This window comes from Hippoglossus hippoglossus, chromosome 6 (genome assembly GCF_009819705.1).
Source record: "Hippoglossus hippoglossus isolate fHipHip1 chromosome 6, fHipHip1.pri, whole genome shotgun sequence".
Lineage (NCBI taxonomy): Eukaryota > Metazoa > Chordata > Actinopteri > Pleuronectiformes > Pleuronectidae > Hippoglossus > Hippoglossus hippoglossus.
In genome coordinates this window covers 24,031,459-24,056,107 of record NC_047156.1, presented here as the reverse complement: position 1 = coordinate 24,056,107, position 24,649 = coordinate 24,031,459, and the positions used below count along the sequence as shown (strand labels likewise).

Genomic DNA, 24,649 nt, shown 5'->3' with positions numbered 1-24,649 from the left:
GTTATGTCGACATCAGTCCGGGTCACCTTTGCCTTATTATAGCTTCGTGTGATGAGCTGGTCCAAGAGAACACTGACATACATTTTATATCTGTCTGCTGCCAGCATCTTTGCAATCTTCTCCCTGGAGTTGCTGTCTGATGATGCTGAGTTCTCCTTTTCTTTGCTGACCTCTGATGATGTTGTCTGCTTCGATGTTTTCTCCTCAATGCTGTTGAACTCTGATGATGTTGACTGCTTAGATCTTTTCTTCCCTCCGCTGCTGACCTCTGATGATGACGTCTGCTTCGTTCCTTTCTCCTCAATTCCGTTGAACACTGCTGGTGTTGACCGCTTCGATCTTTTATTCTCACTGCTGCTGACCTCTGATGATGAAGTCTGCTTCGATCCTTTCTCCTCAATTCCGTTGAACACTGCTGGTGTTGACTTCTTCGGTCTTTCATTCCCTCCGCTGCTGACCTCTGATGATGATGACTGCTTGTTTGTTTCCAGTGAGTCGATGGCCATAAAAGCCTCTGACACCCTTTTTGTGTGGCAGTTAACTTGGTTGTTCAGCCACCAGCTTATCAAGGACAGAAAACAAAACACCCTGGTCTGAATGTCTGCATATATGCCCCTGTGTGCCTTAGGAACAGCCACCTTTTTCACTGGTCCTGAACTAATGTCTGGATTCCTCCCAGGTGCGATGTGCGCATAGATGAGATCTGAAAGCTGTTTTGTGAATACAAGAACCTTTTCAGATGGAAGCTTTTTCAGTGTTTGGAATGCAGAACTTTCATTTCCACCTCCCGGCTTCTCCTTCTCCAGAAGCACAGCGTCAATATTAGCCATCAATGACTGTATCGTCAGCCTCCTATTGACTTTGGTCTCCTCCTTGAATTTTTTCGCGACCCCTGTCAGTATTTGAAGCGTCCCTGCTGTGGCAAAAGTCTTTATGAAAAGACTATTGATCGTCCTCATTCCTTTACTGATTGAGAGGTTTGGCTGTGGAGATTCCTTTCCATTTTTGCTTTCCTTATTGATTGACTCAATAATTTCATCTAAAGCCATATCAATCTCTGGAGAAAACGATGAATTGAGAAAGAGGCTGTCATTGAACTCATTAAAGAAGTCTGTGATGTCAGTCAAACTATTGTTGATTGTTTCCTGGACAAGCATCTTCCCACTGTCCATACTGCTTGTTGTTGAACCTCCCTCTGAGGAACTACCTGACTTGGAGCTGACTCCTGAAGAGTGGGAGCTTGAAGAGGTCCTACACATCCGAATGGGATCATCTGAAGCATCCTGTTCCTCTGAGGAAATGGCCCGACTTCGCCTGCGCGATTGACACTCGAGCAAGAGTTGGATTTTTGCATCTGCCTTTAACGTCTCGCAGGCATAACAGATCATCTTCTGGACTTTAGCGGGGTTAATGAGGCGGGTTGGTATAGGCTTCTCAGAGCTCACACAGGTGGAGCTTGCAGACAAGGTGGAGTTGACAGTCTTCGTCACCTCCTCTACAACCAAGTCTGTGAGCTTATCCAAACTCTTGGACTTTGTTGTGCCTGGTGAAAGACTGTCGTTGAGAGTGTCGCCCAGAATGGACCGAACTTCTTCCTCAGACAAGGCTGCATCGGGACACCGCTTTGCAATGGCATCTGAAACGGTCGTCATTAACTTCAGCAGAAGATCTGCCAACATAAATGTTGTAGCTTCATCCGGTTTGCATGACTTCAACAGCTCCCACTGCTCTGCAGTGATCTTCGTAAAAAAGGACTCGAAGTACGGGCGGACAGTCTCTACCTTTATATCCATTTGTTTCACTCTCCGAGTGATCTCCATTGCGACTGTTGTTTGTTTCAATGTGTGTTACGAATTGTTATTTTCGCTGTTCAAGATGTGTTTTCCAAATTCTCATGAAAAATCTCTTATCTTCTTTGTTCTACCAATTCGCTGGTTAGTGCAGACTGATTCTTCACTTCTTATTTTTCTGAGATAAAGAGCATCTTTAAAGAATAGAAAGGGAATTGAAGCAAAGGAGTTTAAAGGAATTGAAGCAAAGGGGGTTAAAGGAATTGAAGCAAAGGAGGTTTAAGAAATTCAAACAAAGGGGGTTAAAGGACTATGTGACTAATAGATCAAAGGAAACCATAAACTGTTTTGCCTGCTGCCGTCTGGCCGACGGTACCGCAGCATCCGGGCCCGCACCACCAGGCTCAGAGACAGTTTCATCCCCCAGACCATAAGACTTTTAAACTCCTCCAATCTGCAATAACTCCACTAAACCAGCACCTTAGCATATTTGCACTATTGCACATAATTGCACTATTGTTTTTTTTCTTTAGGTGTATATATATATTTAGATATATATATTTTATTTTCTATTTTAAAATGTTTATATTCTATTTTATATTATTTTATTCAATATTTTATTGCTTGTAATATGCAGAGCATTGCTATAAGAGAGCCTGTGACTCAAGCATTTCATTGCCAGCGACTGCTTAATGTAATTGTTGTGCATTTGACAATAAACTCTTGAATCTTGAATCTTGAATCCACTTGGATCGACCTTGTATTGCAGTACCTCTAGGAACGGTGCACCAACTCAGTAGATGGCGGTAATCAGTCCAAAATACTCTGTTTAATCTATGACAATACCATGACACAAAGAACTTTTTTTACAGTTATCTTCTGGGATCACATGATGAAAGTCCCTTTCCCAACATATTTTAAGGCCCTCCAACTTTGGAAATGTATATAAATATAATCATAGAATTTTGATGCTCCCTTATTTTTGTGCTCCATCTTAGGTGAGAGATCTTCAATTCCAGTTGTACCTTGAAAATGTGTTTATTTGAAATACAGCAATGCCTAATTTAATAACCAATGCCTAGGTACACTGAGTGGAACTAATGCAGTCCCATACAAAATGCCATATACTATATAAATATTGTACATTTCATGAAGGTAGGACATGTTTTAGGGCTGTTGGTGTTGGATTGTATTAGTTTTAGCTTGGTGTACCTAATAAACTGCTTCACTTAGTTCCTTATGCAATACGTTACCCTTCATGTCCATTGTATAATACTTTGTGCATTGTCAGGGATTTGTTCTGCAGTTGAAAAACAAATGACTTAAGATAAATTGTGAATAAAATTCACATATTTTTCATTTGGAGAAGTGATGAATGTCACTGTCTGATCTGTGTCAGCACCAAAGTTGGGATCTGCGATTTTGTTTTATGGTTTGTATTAAGCATATATTTAACAAAGCACTTTGTCAACTCCAAATACAAATGACTTCTGAGTCCTGTTTTCTATTGCTTTTTTCAAAATGTCAGTTTTTACTATGTATGACTGATCTGTGGAGAAAGGCATTTTCTTCTTCATCATTCCTGTTTATGCTGAGTGAATATTATAGAAGTGACACTAAATCTGATTCTGATTGTGTTGCAAGTTGATTTAGCGCAGCATCACACAAGCCAAGAAGTTAAAACCTGAACAATACGAGCTCTTCACAGAAATATCAGTAGTGGCATATGTACCAACCAGTAACTAACTAAAAGCTGAAGAGCAGGTTCACACTGAACACATGGGGAACATTATGCTGCCTGTACATTCTACACACTAAACCTTTAAGGTTTCTACATTCTATTGGCCAGGTATTCAGTATCCTAAGCATCCACATTTAGATTTAAAGATGGAAAAATAATTACATTACCAGAGTTTAAATTGATAAAAAATAAGAGTCGGGTTCACAACTGCTGAGACAAGCTATTTGAGAAAATAGGTTTAAGAATAGAGAGGATGACTGTGGTTTTTCCGAGCATGGGAAGTCTGAGTTTAAATCAGTTATAGCAACTCAAAACTAAACTGCAATGTGCCGGATTGGGGAGCGTATGAATGTTGTTAAACTGAAGTGAATATCAGGGACTGAACTAATCTCCAAGTCTCAGTGTCTCCGACTACACCCTGATCTGGACTCAGCTCCACCAAGAGAACAACCACAGCCAGCAGTGGTGCAGCCTGATGACCAGTCGGACACTCAGCTGCTACCGCTGCAGAGGGCGCAGGCAGCAGCTCCAGCCATCCCTAACCTCTATCCAGACTCCGACCTTGTTGCAGCGGAGGATGTGGACAGGCTTCCAGCATACACCACTCCATATGTGGCAGCCCATATTCCACGGCAAAATGGAAAAAGGACAATTCATGGCCTAAATGCAACCTCGCAAGCACCGAGGGGGTGCTAGTCAGTTATTTTGCCACGCCCATTCCTTAAAACCATCTGAATGTCTGCAGGGGGGGGGCTGTTGTTACACAAATGTAGTTTGAGGGAGGTTGAACCTCCAACACCGAAGTTATAGTAATTTCGTGTGTCACGGCGAGTTGATGAACTTTGACGCCACGCCACTATTATGGTGTTTGAGGAAAAGTCACAGTTATGTTATGCCTACATTATCAATGTCTTGAGACCCATTTGATACAGTTTGATATGGCTGCGAGCAGTGGGTGAGGAGGAATACCTCCACGTGTAAGACGTTCCAAAAACAAGACATTTCTTGTTTCCACCAGAGGGCGCTGTGATTTTAAGTCAAGATTTCTGTGTAGATGTCATCAGGCCGGGACTTTTGTTTTACATGTCTAGTTTGGAGTCGATTGGACCTTGTATGTCCGAGATACAGAACCTCATGTTTTGATGGCGTGTAATCAAACTTTGATGCCACGCTACGGTCACACGGTGTGATGAAAAATCGATCTTTGAGTTAGTTTTTATCTCCATCTTGTTGTGATGACACTCATCTCAATTTGAAGTTGATCAGATGAAAGCCCTGGGACAAGTGCGTCAAAGTAAACGTGTGGAATATGGCCAAAATGGCCACTAAATGCAAAATGGCGATTGGTCGAGGGGGAAACCTAGGGGCTGCGTTCCAGGTGGCGCTGTTGAGCCATTTTGCCACACCCATTTCCAAATACTCCAGAATATGTAAATTTTCACCACTTTCTAGTTTACTGCAAACTTTAGAATATTTTTGAGCATGATGAAGCCCTCAAAAAGCCCCTTCTTTTGTCGGAAAAAAAAGAATAATAATAATCCTTTCAATTTCAATAGGGCCTCTCACCTTCGGTGCTCGGGCCCTAATAATATACTGTGAAGGGCGAGGCAGAAATCCTAATGTGCTTATTTAAAGCCTCTATCTAGTTAGGTTCCTCAAACTTACAGGCCTATTGGAATTGCTCTGATGAATAATGTTTGAATTTCACAAATTTAGAAAATTCAAAATTCAAAAGGAGAAAATGATTTGGCTACAACTGAGGGTCAATTAACTAATAATTACATCTGTATGATTAAAACAATAATAATGGTATGTCGGTGAAGACCAGTCATCCAGGTAATGGTATATCCAAGTGCTAAAATAAACAGGTCAACTGGACTTGGTTGAGTTTCTGAAGACATTTCACGTCTTCAAGAAACTCAACCAAGTCCAGTTGACCTGTTTTTTTAAGCTCTTGGAAATAATAATAATAGTAATATTTTACATAGCTTTTAAGCTATGTAAAATATAGCAATAGTAATCAATAGTAAGAAAAAAAACATATCTTCATAAAAAGAACAGAATTCTTGAATACTTTATTAAGTGTAAGCAGACAGTTTGATGTGACAAGATAAATCACCCTATATTTATTTTTCTGTGGACACATTCAAATTTGCTTTGCTCCAACTCAAAATCTCATGAACAAAAATCCTCAGGAATCTTGACATTCGAAGCATCTCAACCTTTTCAATGGTAAATTTAGAATGTAGTATCTCCACAGTACAGTTAAATGATTCCCCACATGATGCCACGTGTTGCACAAAGATTTCAAATTCTAAAGTTACCCCTGTTTGTCTCTGAGCAGGTGGGACGACTCCAGTGTCCTCTGTTGCTGGTTTTAGGTGAAGATGATCAGAATTGGCCAGCCTATGAGTCTGCAATGGACGTGAGTTTACTGACATGACAATTTCCTGTGTGAATGAATTATTTAAGCCTAAAAGAAAGTAGTCAGGTTAGAAAACAGGATGGCAGAAATCTGTGTGAGCAGAACACATGCTGCGGTGCTTAAGGTAATGGCAAACGTTTGTCTGTAGTCTGAGTGATGATGTCAGTTTGTCATGAATCTGTTTAATTTCTTATAAACTTATACTGTCTGAGACAAACCAGCCCCTCTCCCTCTCTAACAGTGGAACCTGCAAACAGGGTCACAGCAGCAGAGGAGGAGAGAAGCAATATGTCAGTTGTCAGATTTCACCATTTGATGTAATAAAGCTTCCTGCACTAACATGTATCTGATTGTCTCTCAACATCATATTTGTGGTTCTTCTTGTTACTGAATTAGTTTCTCCTGCTTTGTGTGAAACAAAGTTCATTTTAAATTTTCGTAAATTCTTAATTCCTGAAATACTTCTCTTGGCGAGATGTTACCAATCAGGTAGAAAATATCAGTGTATATGAACAAACAGTGGCCATAGAACATCCATCATTATTGTCTCTCTCATACCTCTCGGAATTTTCTGGCCTTGAGAATAACAAACACAAGCAATTTTAGAGGATAGTTTCCTGTATTTGGTTTGAATTAATTTCTTTGATGTGAAGGTTGTTAAAATCCCAGAGGAACTGAGACCTTATCCCTTGAAATATGTCTGTCCTTCAATTCAGTTCAGTTACAATAACAGCATTGAGAAAATACTAATTTATTCAAGGATTGCACATAAAAAATAAAATCAAACACATCATGGAACCATCTGACAAATATGAGATTTGTACTTCCAGATCCAGGAGATGATGGAGGGAGCAGGGAACAGCCACCTGCTGACTGTCCTGTCATACCCAAACACTGGTCACCTTATTGAACCTCCATTCACTCCGCACACCAGAGCCAGCAACTTTAAATCAGTCTCCTCACGTCATAAGTGTGGGTACACCTTCAGACTGAGAAACTGTGGACAGTGAAAGACAGTTAACTGTTTGTGTTGCCTTTGTCTTTATTTGCTTAGTGGGGCGGAGAGATGATGACCAGGCGTCCTGGAGGAAGATGCTGCTCTTTCTGAGGGAGAATCTGTATGCTGGCAGAAACCCTGTTCTAACCTCTTTTTTTCTCACCTGTGATTAAGGTGATAAGTAAAAGAAAAAGAGTTGAGTGAGAGGAATTCTTTTGGTCCTTGGTTCTGGATGTAATGTGTGCCTCACAGCTGAAGCAGGTTTATGGCTTAGATTGAAACTTTCCTGACTGAATCATCAGTACAAAAGATGAATAACCTTTAGAAAATAAACTCATCTAGCACTTTGTCAGGAATACTGATACACCTGCTTAATCATGCAGTTATCTCATCAGCCAGACAGCAGCCTGATGCGTAAAATCATTCACCCAGAGGTCAGAAGCTTTACTTAATGTTCACATCGTCACATTGTTCATTTATATGTGTAAAAACAAAGCACACTCAGACATCATAAGAGGAAAAGTGAAACACTGATAACATGAGCCCCATTTTGTTAAGTCACGTGAAAGATGCACCACAAAACTGGTGAAACAAGACTCTTTTGAATGGACATGAATGCGATTTCCCCATCCTCACATAGTCATCTTACATTGTGACAGTGTTTGGCTGTTTACCAAACATTTTGACGAGTTGAATTTCTGCAGGCACCCAGATGTCATTGCCAAAATGACTGGCCAAGCGAGAGTAATGGGGTTAAAGCTTCATGCATCCATGGGAAAAGGTATGCATGTATTATTGATTGATTTGAACCCAGCACTATAATTAACCTACTAATCCGTGCCCTAGTCTGTGCCCTCTGAAGGACTTCATTAGATAAACTGAGGGAACGGTTTGTTAAACTGAGGGAACAGATTTTCTTTTTCTTCACCTGATACCAGGAGGGCTCCGTATTAACCCATACTGCAACACCGTAAATAGAATGAAAAACAATTTACTGTCATGGTTCTCGTCTGTGAACATTGAAAGATTATTTGGATTTTCTGTTATATGGACTTTTTTTAGGTCATGGATACTACCTTGTTTTCCTTAAGTTTAGATTTGTGTTCTGTTTGGTTGTTCAAATCTTAGTTCTCCATTTCCTCTTTTATTTTGAATTTTCTCATTTTGTGTCTCTGTCTTTACTTCCTGTCTTAGTTCTGTTTCCCACCCTTGAGATTGTCTGCACTTGTCCTAATGTTCTAATGTCTAATCTTCTCCATCGATTTGACCACTGCGGTTTCCTTTGCTTGGAGCAGCAGGGAAGTGGGCAAGGCAGTTTGGATTTCTTCTTTGATCTCAGCAAACAGACATTGAACATCTGACAAGATGGCATCATCACCTTCTATCTGGGCAATAGCTGCTGCTATTGGTTTGAGGATTCTCAGGCTGCTAGTCACTCTTTCCCAAACACATCATCCAGCAGGATTCTCTGCACATGGAAGAATGCACTGCGCATGTGATGGAGGAATGCACAGTGCATGGTTGAAATTCAACGTGCAGCGTGTGCTGCATTCCATACATCTTTAAAATAGAGTTTTGAATGACGTTTTTATTGCTCAGCGTTTAATTTGCGGTTAAAAAAAAATCCAAATTCAAAATTCCCAAAATTCCCGAGTTTAACTTCCCATGGAAAGTTTCCTGAAAGTTTCCGGAAATTTACCTGAAATGTTCCGCCCCTTTGCAACCCTATAAACAATTACACTGAATGATTGAATCAACGCTCAACCAAGTTTCAAGGCATTTAATACTGGTCAAGAAGCAAAATTACACAGAGTATATTGAACACAAACAAAGTTACAGTGTTACTATTTGGCCAAATAGGGACATAGTTCTTAAAGCCAGAGGCAGGCTCAAGAATCTGACAAATGTCTCTTATGATCAGCTGGCTTTTTTCCACAACGTTGGGAACACCCAGCTGTCCTCTGTCACATCTCTATTGATCCGTCAGAACGCGTCCTGCTCCCTGCCAGATGGTGAAAAGGGTTGTCCCCCCCTTTCCTAAGTGTACAGACACTGCGTATTTGATCAAACATTTCACCGTTTCATCCAGTTCATAGTACACAAACATTTCCTTGGTATGACACTTACACAAGCATTCTCATAATGCTGATTCAGGCTACTTTAACTGAACTCACTGAGCATATTCAGGTCAAACAGTCAGATCTATAAAATGTCCATTACAGTCACTAGTATCCTAAAGAAGGAGAGACAGTGCCAACCACATAGGAAATCAACACCTTAAACCAAGTATGTGAGTGTAGGAGAAAAGCCATGAACTAGTGCAACAAGATACATCTCCCACAAAAGGCTGAGTCATTGGATATGAGAGTAGACTTGTAGGATTCCCCTGGAATACAACATTTTGACACTTAATGGTTGTAACAATCCTCCTTCCTGTGTTGGTTTTCATGTCAACCTATTTCCATCACAATACCACATCAAATATTTTAACTGAAACCAAGGTAAGCAGCTTGGGAACACCTCCTGGAAATGCTCTCTTGATGATCTCACTAAGCTACAGGGACGCATAGCTCTACTCCAGGACCTTTTGGAATTACTTTTTGGGCATGGACCCAGGAACAACAAAGAACACCTCAAACCACAACCATTCAACCATGAAACAGGTTTGAATCATTTTGGCCTGTAGTTCAGTTACTCTTTAATCTGGAGGGTGCATAAAGCTCATTGGACAGGGTGCTTTTGGGCAATGGTCTTGGACTTTCTGCTCCTTAGTCTGCTCTATATTCCTGTAACTGGCAGCTGATCAGGCTGTTGTTAAGTCAGTTGAGTAAAGTGAAGGATGGAACAGAGACAGTGTTGTGTGAACGTGTCAGTCCAGCCGTCCAGAGGGCTCATGGATGAGAAATTCCTCATTCTGGTCAAGGATGTCCTCCCTGCTTCACAGCTAACAGTACATGCCCTCCACAAGAGTGAAGATGGAAACATCTGGGAGGCGTTTGCTCACTACACAGCAAATGCCACCGGGACTGTGAACGGTTTGTATAAAAATGACTTCAAATGTCCATGATTTTGTAAAATGTATCTTTTTTTGAAAGTCAATTTTAATAATAATTTATAATTTTAATGATTTATATAATCACATTGTATCCTTCGCCAAGTAGGTTATATTTTCACTCCTGTTTGTTTTTTGGTTTGTATGTTAGTTTGTTTGATTGTAAGCAAGATTGCACAAAAACAATTGAATGGATTTCCATGAAACTAATTGGAAGGATGGGATATGTACCAGTGAAAAAGGATTTTTTTCCTCTACTATCATCATTTTCTTCACTATTTTACTTCCACGTTGTGAGATGGGACATTTTTCAATATTTTAATTTTCCCGGGGAATGATCTTGATGAAAAAATCTGGCACATTTAGGTAACTGATATCTATGAATGTGTGAAATTTGTTAAAACCTGATCAATCTTTGACAAGGTTAGTCTCTAGTGCCAATGTGAACATATAACAAAGTAGTGTAAATTAGAATAGTTAAAACCATGAAATTATGTGAAATTGATATTTTAAAATGTCCAACAATTTCATTTCAAAGAATATTTAGCACCAGTTGTAGTTTTGTTATTCAACAGTTTTTAACTTATTGTATGTCGCTTTGGATAAAAGCATCAGCTAAATGAAATTCCCAACAACCTTGATTAAAACCTTGTATTTAATTCTACAAAAATATAATATTTGTTTAAAGTATTTGATTCACAGTTTCAGAGGATCCCAGTCTTGGTGGGACATATTCTGGGGTTGAACCTATGGGTCTACTGTGGAGTCTCCAACCAGATCCAGGCAGCAAACCTGGACTCAGGTAGGTGAAGGCTGGCTTTTCAAAATGAACAGCCCTGATCTATTTGATCAGTAATTAGTATCTGAGTTAACTGTTTCCAATTAACCATCAGACTGAGAAAGATGAACGTCCAGACTCCCATGGAGGTTGTCATCTCAGTGTACCAGGGGCAGCAGACTGAAGGGTTCAAGGATCAGGTACCATTGGGCATTGTGTTGGTGGAGCGCTGGTACATGGCACCTGGTGTCCGCCGGATCCCAGTTACAGATCGTGGACTCACTGGAACCATTTTCTTGCCCCCAGGTAGTTTTAAGATGATTTACAGAAATTAAATAAAATGTCTAAGCTATAATAGATAAATGATAAATAAATAACAGTTAAATATAAAATAAAAGTGACAATTTTCATCAACTTGCTGTTCTTCTTTGTCCCCATGTGTGCCCTAAGCTGAGAGAATAGGCAAGCATCATCATCTGTTGCAGGTCAATGTTGTGCCATAATGCATCAAACGTGATACCATAAAATGGTGTGCCTTTCGGCATTCAATAAATTTGGTTATCAAAATAAAATATTAAATATTAATATTTTATTATTAATATTAAATAATAACTTTAATTGATTAAAGTTACCTCGGGGGCACCACCCTTCAAAGGAAGTGAAAAGATAGCCAATTTATTGATTAAGTCTCATAAAGGTTCTAACTACAAATTTGGAACTCTGATTAACAATTAAATTAATAACTATAACCAAAATTACCATATAGATAGTTAGCTAAGTTGAAAGATATGGGGTTCTTGACAGTGTAGAGGTTGGCGAAATTCACTTATGCAACATTAATGGAAAAAACATTTGTGAAAGAAAAACATTTATTATGAATATAATAAAGTATAAAAACACAAATTACTAACGGTCTAATTGCTAAACAAAGATAGGTATGTGTGTATACATGTGTGTGTGTCTGTGTGAGTCAGCGTGCTTTCAAGATGGTGGCTGGCCAAAGAGATAACACCCTCCCCCCACCTATTGGAATGTTTACGACCTGTAGAGATAATGAGGTGAAGAGTTATGCGTGTGTCTGTGTGTGTGCCAAATTAGAGGAAGTTACTAGATTGGATGCAACGAAAGACTGTGAAGAGCATAACAGACTAACATTACTTTCTCAATAACTTGTACCCAAAATATCACAACACCACAAATCAAACTTATAAACCTCACACAGAATCGAATAAACAGTCTTGCTTAGCCTAGTATAATTATTAAGCCCAGATGTGTTACCAGTCCGTGGAAAGGGGAAAAAGGAAGTTGCTGTGCAGTTCGCAGTTTTGTGTCGTCTTGCTGGTTTCGGTTGAGTTCAGTTGCTGTTTGAAGTTCTTACAGCAGGACATCGAGTCGCTGCTTGAAGGGTTGGCAGAGCTTGGAGTGCGAAGAGGTTTCCTTGGTAAGATGAGCTGGAAGCTGCACCTTTGTGCTCCTCTCGAAGAGTTGGATGGGAAGAGAAGATGTGAGCTGGAGAAGAGGCTCGACAGCCTTCCCTCCTGTGGAAGGATCGTAGGAAGAGGCAGGAAGAGGCTTGACACCCTTCTCCCCGTTGAGGGAGTTTAGAAAGAGAGCTCCTGGCTCAACAGCCTTCTCTCCTTGGAGGGAGTTTAGAGAGAGTCTGAAGAAGCTGGAGAACCTAGCTTATATTGGCCCGGTGACCTCACAGGTCATGGGGTCCAGAGTGACCAATGGGAGTTGAAACCTGTGTCCCTGGGGGGGGTTTCCACCCCTCTGTGTGAAGTTGATGCCCTCTGGGACATTGAGTTCCTTGCTCTGGTTTTTAATGGCCCCTGGGAGACGGAGTCCTGGAGGGACATGCTGCTTCCGGCTTTGATGGCACATGTAGGCCGAAGTGTGGTTTCACACAAAACCATGGCCCAACATCAATTTACAACACCACTGGAGACATTGTAACACGCACATGAGGATGATTTTGCTGTATTCTAGTGAAATCAGAAGTCTTTGTATGCTTCAACCAACTCCGGGGGCCACAAGCCTCTGCCAATTTTTTATTTTTTGGGGTCGGGGGCTGAAAAGTTTGGCAAAACCTTTGACAGTGTGAGGATCATTGAAGGTACCTGGGGTGTGGTGGTTGAGGTGGTGGATGGGTATAAAATTATAGTCTTAACTTCATTAACCTCTTTACTATTCAGCCATAACAACATATTTGGTTGGAAGACCTTGTCCTACCTCAAACTCAAATTCTCCCACTGAAAACTGCTAAACCCAACAATCTGTAACCTACAGAAATTTGACAAACCATGATTGTTTCTACAAACATCAGATTCTTAACTCAGGAAGGAGTACAAACCTGACAAATGAGTCAATGCAGTAGTCAAGGTAGACAACCCAGCAACCCACATGAAAGCCAACTACGCAAAAGCAAAAATGGAAGCCAACTGCAACTTGCTAATATGCAGTGACTTTTGCTTTGAAAAGGAAAAAAGCTCCATATGCTCTGGAGGTAAAAGGGCCCATATTTTACACCTTTCTGGGATTAACGGATAGTAAAAGCCCAGGAAATGTATTTTACACAATATTGGCCCTTTGGAGAGCATAGTATTGACAGTTGGTGTTTTAATTACTCTGAAGGACCTGGACCTTTTCCTGGCATCATTGACCTGTGGGGTGCTGGAGGGTTGTTGGTAGAGTGCCGCGCAGCTCTGATGGCCTCCCATGGCTTCGCCTGCCTGGCCCTTGACTACCTGAACATCCCCCAGGAAACAGGAAAGATGGTGGACAACGAGTATTTTGAGGTAAATCCAATCAGCATCCCAAAAATATGTATTGTAATGTATACTGAACATATCCGTATTATGTGTGAAGTTTCTCATTGATCCAGGTAATGGTTTTTGAAGAAGGTTTGAATCAAGAGAACCTGGATTTGTTTTAGACACTTGAAGACGTTTGACCTCTCACTTCTATAGTTCTGAGGTTTTTCATAAACCCCCTACAGTCTGAGGTGGTTCATCCCAAAATGCTCTGTAAGATGTCTGAATTGCAGTCAATCCACGTCATGGTTATCCAAGAAGTGTTTAAAAAAACTAGTATCCATACTTGCACTTCCAGCAGACATAGAGCAATAGTTTCATTCCCCAAGTATTTGGTTCTGTAACTGCAAGTTGTTTTATTTTTTTCCACAGCTAGCTCCTGACTTAAGTTTTCTTTTCACCCTGGAATATTAAATTGGGAAAGGGTCTCAAGGAATGATTAGAAGTTCTGAGTAGTGGGGTGCCTTGTGGCTGAGGTGTTTTCCGCATGGCTGCAACACCCAATGGCTCAATTCCTTCCTCATTCCGTGTTTGCTAAGCTAGTGGTTGTCAACATTAAAACATTCAAATTAACTACAAGAGGTTTCTTTTTGTATTTGAACCTTTTTTTTCATATATAAATTATTTTTCTGGCAAAGATCTCACCCAAGATTAAGCAGCTTTCAATACATGGGAATTTTCTGAAGTTTGCATCCAACTAAAGACTTTTGATTGGTTTTTAAGCCGATGGTAGGTACGTGATATTTACCACTGGCTAGAACAATTCTACTGACTGTTATTAAACATTTACAGTGCATCAAAAATAATGAGAACACTCAGAGTAAATGTGTGAAAAGATGTGAAACATGTGTGTTAATGGAAGTTGTCTGCAAGCTGGTGAAAGGAGAACGTAGGCAGCAGCTGATGTCTTATGCAGAAGATTTTAATGTAGACTTGATGCATTGAGGAGACCAGAAGGTGAAACAAACGCTAACAGAGTAACATGAGCAAGTGTCACCCCTAAGTCTGAAGATGTCTCCCTCAGCATCCCCATATATCTCCCTTTACTTGTGTCACCCGTTCTAACAGCACATCCATGAATGGTTAGAATTGCTGTCACTCTCTATGTTAGATGTAGGTGTTTGCATCCTATTGGATAGTTAAGCCTAAAGTATGCATTCCTAAATCACATTGTGTCCTTACGTCTTGTCACTGGTGAAATACGCAGAAAAGCGTTAAAGTCTGCGAGAGTTGAAGTTGGTGTCTCTCTGTCTGGAGCATCTGAGTTAGATATGAAAGTCCCTCAACGTAGACACTACAATGTACTGTTGGTTGGTCCTTTATCTATAACCTGACCTTGGGTACTGCAGAGAGAGAGAGAAGAGAGTATCTGTGGAATTAGACAGGCTCTATTCTCCTGTACAGATATAGTGTAATATACAATAATATATAGTGGCATATACAGTAATGTGTGAGGATAGTGGAAAATTCCTCAACAATGTGGATGTCTTTCTTTCCTCTGTCACTACATGTCCAGACCTGAGCATGGTGTTTGTTTTACAACTGTAGTTTGTTCTTATTGATTTTTAATCATTTTTATTTCATTAGTCATTTTGGTGGGGAGTGTAACTGTGTTGGTGAAATTCCAGAACAGAGGTGAAGGGGAAAACATGCCACATTGCCAGATCCAACCCTAAGATGTGCCATTGAACAGTTTGATGTGTTTTTCTGCTGTAGACGGCCTACAGAGTCCTGCAGCAGGATCCTCACGTGCTTGGCAGCAGGATCGCCATGTTGGGTTTTTCCCTGGGCACCAGTGTTACCCTTAAAATGGCAGTTTATTCCAAAGTTGTAAAGGTAAGACAACTATTCAACTGAAATTGAAGAAGTTGGATATTTTTAATTCCATTTTTGTTGGTGCGTTGTCATAAAACATTAAAATGTTTTCTTTATGAACTCAAATAATGCTGGTTTAAACAAGATCTCTGATTGACTCTTCTCAACTTTATCTCTAACGATTATCCAGTTATTTACATTTATGAACTTTTTCGTATTCAGTGTTTCCAGATTTTCAGTGGTAGATATTTAGGTCTGCTAATGTGGCTGAGCTGTCGAGATAATGTGTGTGTGTGTGTGTGTGTGTGTGTGTGTGTGTGTGTGTGTGTGCGCGTGCGTGTGCGCGTGCGCGTGCGTGCGTGATCTATTAGCTCAGTTGTGCAGTGTGTATTAGTGGGAGTCATGTGCAGCCGGCAGATGGAACCATGGCAGACATCTTTGGTTACTGGAGCAAGTATGTTATTCTGTTATACACACACACACACACACACACACACACACACACACACACGCACACGCACACACACCATCCACCCATCATTTTGTTCGATGCTGATTTGAGTTTTTTTAGTATATAGAACTGTACATTTTGTGAACAATAGCCAGACATTTATTCTTTGTGAGATATACCAGGGCTTTTTAACTTGAGAAATAGTATCATCTTCTACAGTGTTGTTGATTGAGTCTTGATTGTTAACAAGAAAAAAAAACCTGGAGAACATTCTTAATATGTCTTGCTTTGAGTATTAACCAACAAGAACAGTATTACTATGCTTATTTACTCCCTCACAGACAATATTAGATCAAACATTGTCTTTGGTTTGTTTTTCCGATCAGAAATGCTTCAAACATTCGCTTCAACAAGGAGAACCAGATGATTTCCCGTGATCTGCTATTGCCCATCCCGACTGACCCCTCACTCAAAGTGGATGTAAGTGGAAATTATGATAATGCTTTTAAATTCATCGTGTTCCATTTCATCTCAAATACATTAATATTAGTTTTGCACTAATTAAGTTAACTGTCTGTCAGACTAATATAAAAGTCACTTTTACATTATCTTACAAGTAAATAATTAATTATGAAGCACTATTAATCAATTACTTGAGCTGCATTTCTTGTATGAAGGTGCTTAACAAAGTTTGAATTTATAATTATTGTTATTATTATTATTATTATTATTATTATTAATAATAAAAAATGGACTCGATAAACTGTGGAATCACAACCTTTTTTGACTAGACAGAAGTTTTACATACCCTAACCTACATTATCTCCACAACACTGTGGTAACCATGCAAAATGGTGTCAGGGCAGAAATTGTTTGGTACATTTCCATCTGGGGAGGCAATCATTATCATTCAAATGCTTCATACCCTCAAAAAAAAAATGCCACAAAAACAATAAAAGACCTGTGTCAACTGAACTGCACGAACAAAATCTTCATCAAAAGTAAGCATTTTCAGTGTAGGCAAAGGGGGCTTTAAAAAAGGTAAGAGGCCGGAAGAGGAAGGCAGTGAGAATGCCATGGGATAAGGAAAACCTCATAACTGCAGCGTACATCAAATTAATTAATCCTTTTTTTTATTTTTACTAATTTTTTATTTAGTTTTCAACAACATAAACAACATGCATTTTGAGACAGTTACTTTCTTTGACCATTTTTCAACTGTATACAGTATTGGTATACATGATATTCAGGTATCATGCACAGAAAGAACAACAAACATCAAATAGTGCTCACTCCAAGAGAAAACGAGGGGATAAGAATAAGAATAAATGATTGATTACATACATAAATAATTAAATTAAATTAAAACAAAAAAACAAAAAAAAACAAGGGATGAAGAAATTATAATTGTCCACTCCTGAATGTAGTATCATAGGTGCTATATATGCTTTTCAGAGATGATGGTGTATAATGTGTGTGTATAGAGAGAGTTAACAGATAACAGTTCAACCAGAGGGCCGAGCAACATGTATTAGTAACCCTCATTGTATTAATAACGCTGCGACAGGACCCCATCGTTTAGTACTTTTTGGGTCCATGTATTGTATGTGGGGGGATCTGGTTTTAGCCATTTGATGGTTATACACTTCAATGCTGCTGTGAGTAGTATGTTTAGCAGGTATGTTCTGGTCCTCCTGTCCAGGCCTTCAGGCATCGCTCCCAATAGTGCTACTGTGGGGTCTTGTGGGATGTCCTGTTGGAATATCTCTTTGAGGGCATCAAAGACTTCTCTCCAGTATGCATTTAACTTAGGGCAGAGCCGGAATATATGTGTGTGATTGGCAGCACGTGTTCCACAGTTCCACCAACACAAGTTGGAATGTGCCGGGCCCATCTTGGCTACTATTTCTGGTGTTCTGAAGAATCTGGTAATTATTTTCCATTTAAATTCCCTCCAGGTCTTTGAATTTGTAACTAGGTGTGCCTCTGTGCAGATCCCCTCCCAGGTATTCTGTGGTATGACCTTGTTCATTTCCGCTTCCCATCTCTGCTTTATCTGCAGGGAATTATGTAGATTCATAGATAGAAATACGTTATATAGTTTACTTAATGTTTTCTTATCTTCGTTCCCATCTGTATTTCTATTAAGAACCCCTCTAAAGGGATACGTTTTAAAAGCTTTCCCCACTCTTTGTGTGTTGTTAGAAAAGTTCTCAATTGTAGATATCTGAAGAAATCTGTTTTGGGGAGATCAAAATCCTTTTTCAGCTGCTCGAATGTCTCGAGCTTGTCCTCATTAAATAGCTTGTGCAGGTAAACCAATCCCATACCTGACCACTTTCTAAAGCCCGTGTCTAGATTGTTAGGTGTGAAGGTCTTCATGGATCCAATGCTTGTTCGTGATGAAATTAACTTCGGAAGCCCAAAAGCTGTCTGTATTTTGTTCCAGATTTTAAGAGTGATCTTAGTCCACTCTGCCAGTTCTTTTATGGGCGCATCTAAAAAAGGCAAGTTTTGTAAGGGCTCTGGGCATAGGTTTTTCTCAATATTAAGCCAGCGAGTGTATGTGCTATTCTGAATCCTCACCATCAAAGGTTTCATTTGTGCAGCCCAGAAGTAATATTTTAAGTTTGGAAGTTTAAGGCCTCCGTTTAGCTTAGATAGTTGTAAGGTTTTAAGTCTAATTCTAGGACGCTTTTTTTGCCAGATAGATTTGGAAATTATTTTATCCAGGTTATCAAAAACTGATTTTGGTATTTCTATAGGTAGCATCTGAAATAAGTAGAGAAGTCTGGGCAGAACATTCATGTGAATACTTTCAACACGACCGAGCAGGGACAGAGGGAGCGTAGACCATCGTTCCAGGTCACTATCAATGCACCGAATTATTTTACTATAATTGGCCTCATATTATTGTATATTACACTATATCTGTAGAGGAGAATAGTGCCTGTCTCATTCCACAGATACTCTCTTCTCTCTCAGCAGAACCCAAGGTCAGGTTATAGATAAAGGACCAACCAACAGTACATTGTAGTGTCTACGTTGAGGGACTTTCATATCTAACTCAGAGGCTCCAGACAGAGAAGCACCAACTTCAACTCTTTTCTGCATTACATCAGTAGCAAGACATGAGGACACAATGTGATTTAGGAATGCATACTTTAGGCTTAACTATCCAATAGGATGTGAACACCTACATGTAACATAGAGAGTGACAGCAATTCTAACCATTCATGGATGTGCTGTTGGAATGGGTGACACAAGTAGAGGGAGATATAATGGGATGCTGTGGGAGACATCTTCAGACTTGGGGGTGAAAATTGCTCATGTTACTCTGTTAGCGTTTGTATATTGTTTCATCTTCTGGTCTCCTCGATGCATCAAGTCTACATTAAAATCTTCTGCATAAGACATCAGCTGCTGCCTGAGTTCTCCTTTCACCAGCTTCCAGAAAACTTCCATAACACACAATTCAGAAAAAATGCTTACGAGAATTTTTTTGTTCTTAGTTGCGTTGTTTGTATTCATGAATTGTCAAATTATCTCACCGGCCAACAGTTCCCTACCACTAAAGATACACTGATCATAAAAATGTTCTGTTTGTTGCCTATTTACACAAATAATTTATAAATTAAAACACTGGAGAATGGCACTATGTTGTGCCATAATGCATCAAACGTGATACCATAAAATGGTGTGCCTTTCTGCATTCAATAAATTTGGTTATCAAAATAAAATATTAAATATTAATATTTTATTATTAATATTAAATAATAACTTTAATTGATTAAAGTTACCTCGGGGCACCACCCTTCAAAGGAAGGGAAAAGATAGCCAATTTATTGATTAAGTCTCATAAAGGTTCTAACTATAAATTTGGAACTCTGATTAACAATTAAATTAATAACTATAACCAAAATTACCATAGAGATAGTTAGCTAAGTTGAAGGATATGGGGTTCTTGACAGTGTAGAGGTTGGCGAAATTCACTTATGCAACATTAATGAAAAAACCTTTGTGAAAGAAAAACATTTATTATGAATATAATAAAGTATAAAAACACAAATTACTAACGGTCTAATTGCTAAACAAAGATAGGTATGTGAGTATGTGTGTGTGTCTGTGTGAGTCAGCGTGCTTTCAAGATGGTCGCTGGCCAAAGAGATAACACCCTCCCCCCACCTATTGGAATGTTTACGACCTGTAGAGCTAATGAGGTGAAGAGTTATGCGTGTGTCTGTGTGTGTGCCAAATTAGAGGAAGTTACTAGATTGGATGCAACGAAAGACTGTGAAGAGCATAACAGACTAACATTACTTTCTCAATAACTTGTACCCAAAATATCACAACACCACAAATCAAACTTATAAACCTCACACAGAATCGAATAAACAGTCTTGCTTAGCCTAGTATAATTATTAAGCCCAGTTGTGTTACCAGTCCGTGGAAAGGGGAAAAAGGAAGTTGCTGTGCAGTTCGCAGTTTTGTGTCGTCTTGCTGGTTCCTGTTGAGTTGTGTAGCTCAGTTGCTGGCGGAAGTTTTCCTGCAGGACATCGCTTCGCTGCTAGGACGTTGGTAGAGCTTGGAGGGCGAGGAGGTTTCCTTGGTGAGATGAGCTGGAAGCTGCACCTTTGTGCTCCTCTCGAAGAGTTGGATGGGAAGAGAAGATGTGAGCTGGAGAAGAGGCTCCACAGCCTTCCCTCCGGTAGAAGGATTGTAGGAAGAGGGAGAACTGGCTCGACAGCCTTCTCTCCTTGGAGGGAGTATAGAAAGAGAGGACAGAGGAGGGGGAAACCTGGCTTATATTGGCCCAGTGACCTCACAGGTCATGGGGCCAGAGTGACCAATGGGAGTTGAAACCTGTGTCCCTGGGGGGGGTTTCACACCTTTGATGCCCCCTGGGAGACTGAGTTCCTTGCTCTGACCTCTGATGGCCCCTGGGAGACTGAGTCTTGGAGGAACATGCGGCTTCAGGCTTTGATGGCACATGTAGGCCGAAGTGTGGTTTCACACAAAGAACCATGGCCCAACAACTATTTTTTTGTTCTTTACTTCTAGAATCTTAACAACACATGCAGATCACTGTGCACCTTATTGCACATGCAATAATATGAAACTACAATGCTAAATAATAATAATAGTCGCTACAAGGTACATAAATATTCCCTGGATGATGGCAGCTGATGTTTAAGAGAGAGATAGAAATCTGAATTGTTGCTGGTGTTTGTCTCTGAGCAGGTTGGACGACTCCAGTGTCCTCTGTTGTTGGTTGTTGGTGAGGATGATCAGAACTGGCCAGCCTACGAGTCTGCCATGGACGTGAGTTTACTGACATGACAGTGAATTGTAATTGTTTGCTGAGAGGATACAGAGTAACAGCAAATATAAACAGTGATTAAAGGTGGAAATAGCCATGGTTGTTTGGGGTGTTTCCTGCAACTACATTTCCATCCACTAGTTATATGTACATTTTCAATTATTTTTTCTTTTTAATAAAAACAGAGGTGAACATGAAAATCTGCTTTTAAAAGTAACCACAGTTGGGGCATCTAAAAAGATCCTCTGTAAATATTTTCCAGCTGAGGGTTAATAGTGTGGGAGCAAGTCAAGGATGCACACATATTGTAGGCCCCAAACCATAAGTGATAAGACACTGTTAGCCAATGCAGAGATCTGCGAACTGAAGCAATATGTCCAGTTTTCCCTGTCATTGATTTGGCTGCATCTTTTCGGCAAAAGAAAAGTGTGGATAAGTTGGAGTCCTTTGATTCTTGCTTTATTTTTATGAGAATGATAAGTAGGTGATTATGTAATTAAAGGCTTCAAAGATGCAAATGGTAATTCAGATCAAATGTAGTTACATTTGGGTGGAAACATGGCTAATGTTCTGCCAACTAACGCATGACGATAGCAAATCATTTCTCCACAAGGTCCAAGGTCTATAGCAGATAGGAGCCAGAGTCACACAATGTTCCTCAGCAGATGGGGTTGTCCTATTGTGGAATTTTAATTGCTTGAATATCCTTTTTTTTTTCAGGAAACTAACCTCTTATATGTTTTGGATGACTGCTGAAGAAACACCCATCCACTCAGATATTGTTTTCTTATTTTGTTATATAATTATGATGTTATATATACCATAATACAATTGAACAGTTCATGCATTTCTAAACTATGACATCATTTTCAACATTAGTTTACCATGTGATCATAAATCCTTTTTCAATATTTATAATCCTAAAGTTGTGTTTATAGTCCTGTAAAAACGTGAAGTTCTCTGCACGGACGCATTCACAACAGCAACAAATGAAAAGTGACGTATTAACTCCGCTGCAGTAATCACGTGATTTTGTTTGATACGTTGATCTGTGTCTGGTGTGTGTGTCACCGCTTTTCCACCCAGAGATATTTGTTTTCTTTTTGTATTTTTTTCATTTTGGGATCTATCTCGTATTAGAAGCACCGGGGTGAATCCAGCGGGGGAACTCCTGCTGAGCACTCACATTGGATTCTACTGACTTTACACTAAGGGGCCAGGTGGAGAAAGTCTGCAGATAATCTGGAGGCTGTCACTCACACATTTGCCCTTCACACATGCACCTCTTCTGGAGAAAGTGCAGAGAATCTCCAAAGATCATTGCATGTCTGAGAGCAGCTGCACACACATGTTAATAGAACACCACATTCATTCCCCTGGAATGAAGTGTGCTTTAAAAAGGTGATGTTTTGCACGACTGCTTTTTGCCTAACTTGAAGGAAAGTGAGGGTTGAGGGTTAGAATGATTCAGTGTTGAAAACATTAACACATGTTTTGCTTTGAACTTTTTCCCAGATTAAGGAGATGATGGAGCGGGCGGGGAACAACCACCTGTTGACCACCCTGTTGTACCCCAACACCGGTCACCTGATCGAACCTCCATACACACCACACACCCGAACCAGCGTTTTCAGACTGCTTGTCACAAGGGAGATGTGTAAGTCCATCTTTAAACTGGGAAGGCTTAAACACTGCCAAAGTCAGGATTGATTCATGGATAACAAGCTCAAAATCAGGACTTCAGCCTGAGTTAACTGTGTGACTTCATGCTGCAAAGGCAAAATGTGATGGTGGAAAAACATCAGCAATACTTATTGCTGATATTTACATTAATTAGGAACATACAAATTTGTATTTATTTATTCAGTAATGCTATGGAGGTCACATGATGATACCATCAGAACCACATCATGATGTGGTTCTGATGTTCCCAAACTGTGAGGACACTCTCCTCACCACGGCACCATACAAAGAAAATGTGTTTGAATTTGTGCCGAGGATCTTGACACCTCTCGCTTGAGGAGGCTGAGCAGTGTGATCTCAGGCAAATCTCATCCACATGTGGTGAGGTTTCCCCATAGTCTTCAGACTTTGCCTCATCCACAGAGTACAGGACAGGTTCAGGAACTCCTACAAGTACTCTTTCATCTGCCCCACAATGGCTAGGTCAGCATCTAATTGACTAAACACGACCCCTGCTTTCCTGAGTTGCGGAACAGCTTGCCATCATCACAACCAGCTCACCATCAGGTGGCGATCACTTGACAGTTCATCTCCTCTCCTAGACATACGACTGGAGACCTCCCCTCGTAGAACTTCTCCCCATTACCTACCGCCTGGCCTACTCAACATACAATCCACATGCCTTTGCCACATGGTCCCACATGATGGTGATTCCACGTTGAGCTTTCAGACAGAGCCCGACCAGGTCCCTTTGTGACCCGGACACCAGGTGGTTGCTCTGGCTAGATCCCACAGAACCCACTAACTGTTTCTGACTGACTGTTTCATCTAGGTTACTTTGAATCACTCTTAGCCTGGCCCCTCAAATTGGACTAATTTGCCCTCTTATAACAGTTCCCTGGAGACATCCAAACACTTCCACCATGGTCACGCTTGGTGAACAGGAGTGAATATTTCCTAAATCTGTAATAATTAAAGAGGTAATAAACCCAAAGCAATCTGGTCTTTATGAAAGCGATGCCAATATTAATAACATTGAAAAACATTAGTGAGTCCTCCTCAAACAGTTCTATAATATCCTGTCACTTTTTATTGTTTGCGTGCAGATGTGGTGTGCAGAGTGTTTTATACAGTCTATGATGCAGAGTGAAGTTAGAAAAAATTGTGTTTATATAAACACAATATTTTTTGTCTGTGAATGATTTCTACCAGATGACTGTGTCTGTTGCTTGCTGTATTTGCAGCAATGATCTTATGGGGTGGAGAGATGGTGTCTCATTCTCATGCTCAGGAAGATGCCTGGAGGAAGACACTGGGCTTCCTGCGGGAGAATCTGTACGGCAACAGAAACCCTGCTGCAACCTTATCATCACACTTGTAACAGAGATCTACTGAAAAACTGGATTTCTGTACAAAGGTGTAACCTATTACAATCACATACACATTTAATCAATATTTCTGCTTAATATTGGTTTCACTTCATTTCAATTAAAATCAACTTGTACAACATTTTGACACTTGCTGCAGAGAGGTAATCCATAATGGTCAATAGCGTTCTTTTTTAAAATTTTTATGTTTTGTTATTGTCATGCGGTAGAGCTGATTACTTTCAAAGACTACTTTTAGAACTCTGACAACTGAGATTTCAGATGGAGCCACTAAAAAGGAGCTTTTATTCTTACAAAAAATTTTTTTTCTATGAACAAAGTTGATAACTGAAGTAATGTCTCAATATATCAAAACAGAATGTAAGGTCCTGCTGTAAAAATAACTCTTCTGAAATT

The 24,649-nt window shown here is 40.0% G+C and overlaps 1 protein-coding gene across 1 annotated transcript; it reads left to right on the top strand.

Annotated features, from left to right (window-relative positions):
• Positions 1-9,792: 9,792 nt before the first annotated feature.
• LOC117763072 (peroxisomal succinyl-coenzyme A thioesterase-like) lies at positions 9,793-24,246 on the top strand. Its single transcript, XM_034587938.1, has 10 exons — positions 9,793-9,988; positions 10,708-10,807; positions 10,899-11,089; positions 13,418-13,581; positions 15,313-15,432; positions 15,783-15,865; positions 16,249-16,342; positions 21,104-21,184; positions 22,698-22,839; positions 24,110-24,246. Exons 1-10 carry the CDS (start codon positions 9,793-9,795, stop codon positions 24,244-24,246), a joined length of 1,308 nt encoding a protein of 435 aa, XP_034443829.1.
• Positions 24,247-24,649: the final 403 nt, after the last annotated feature.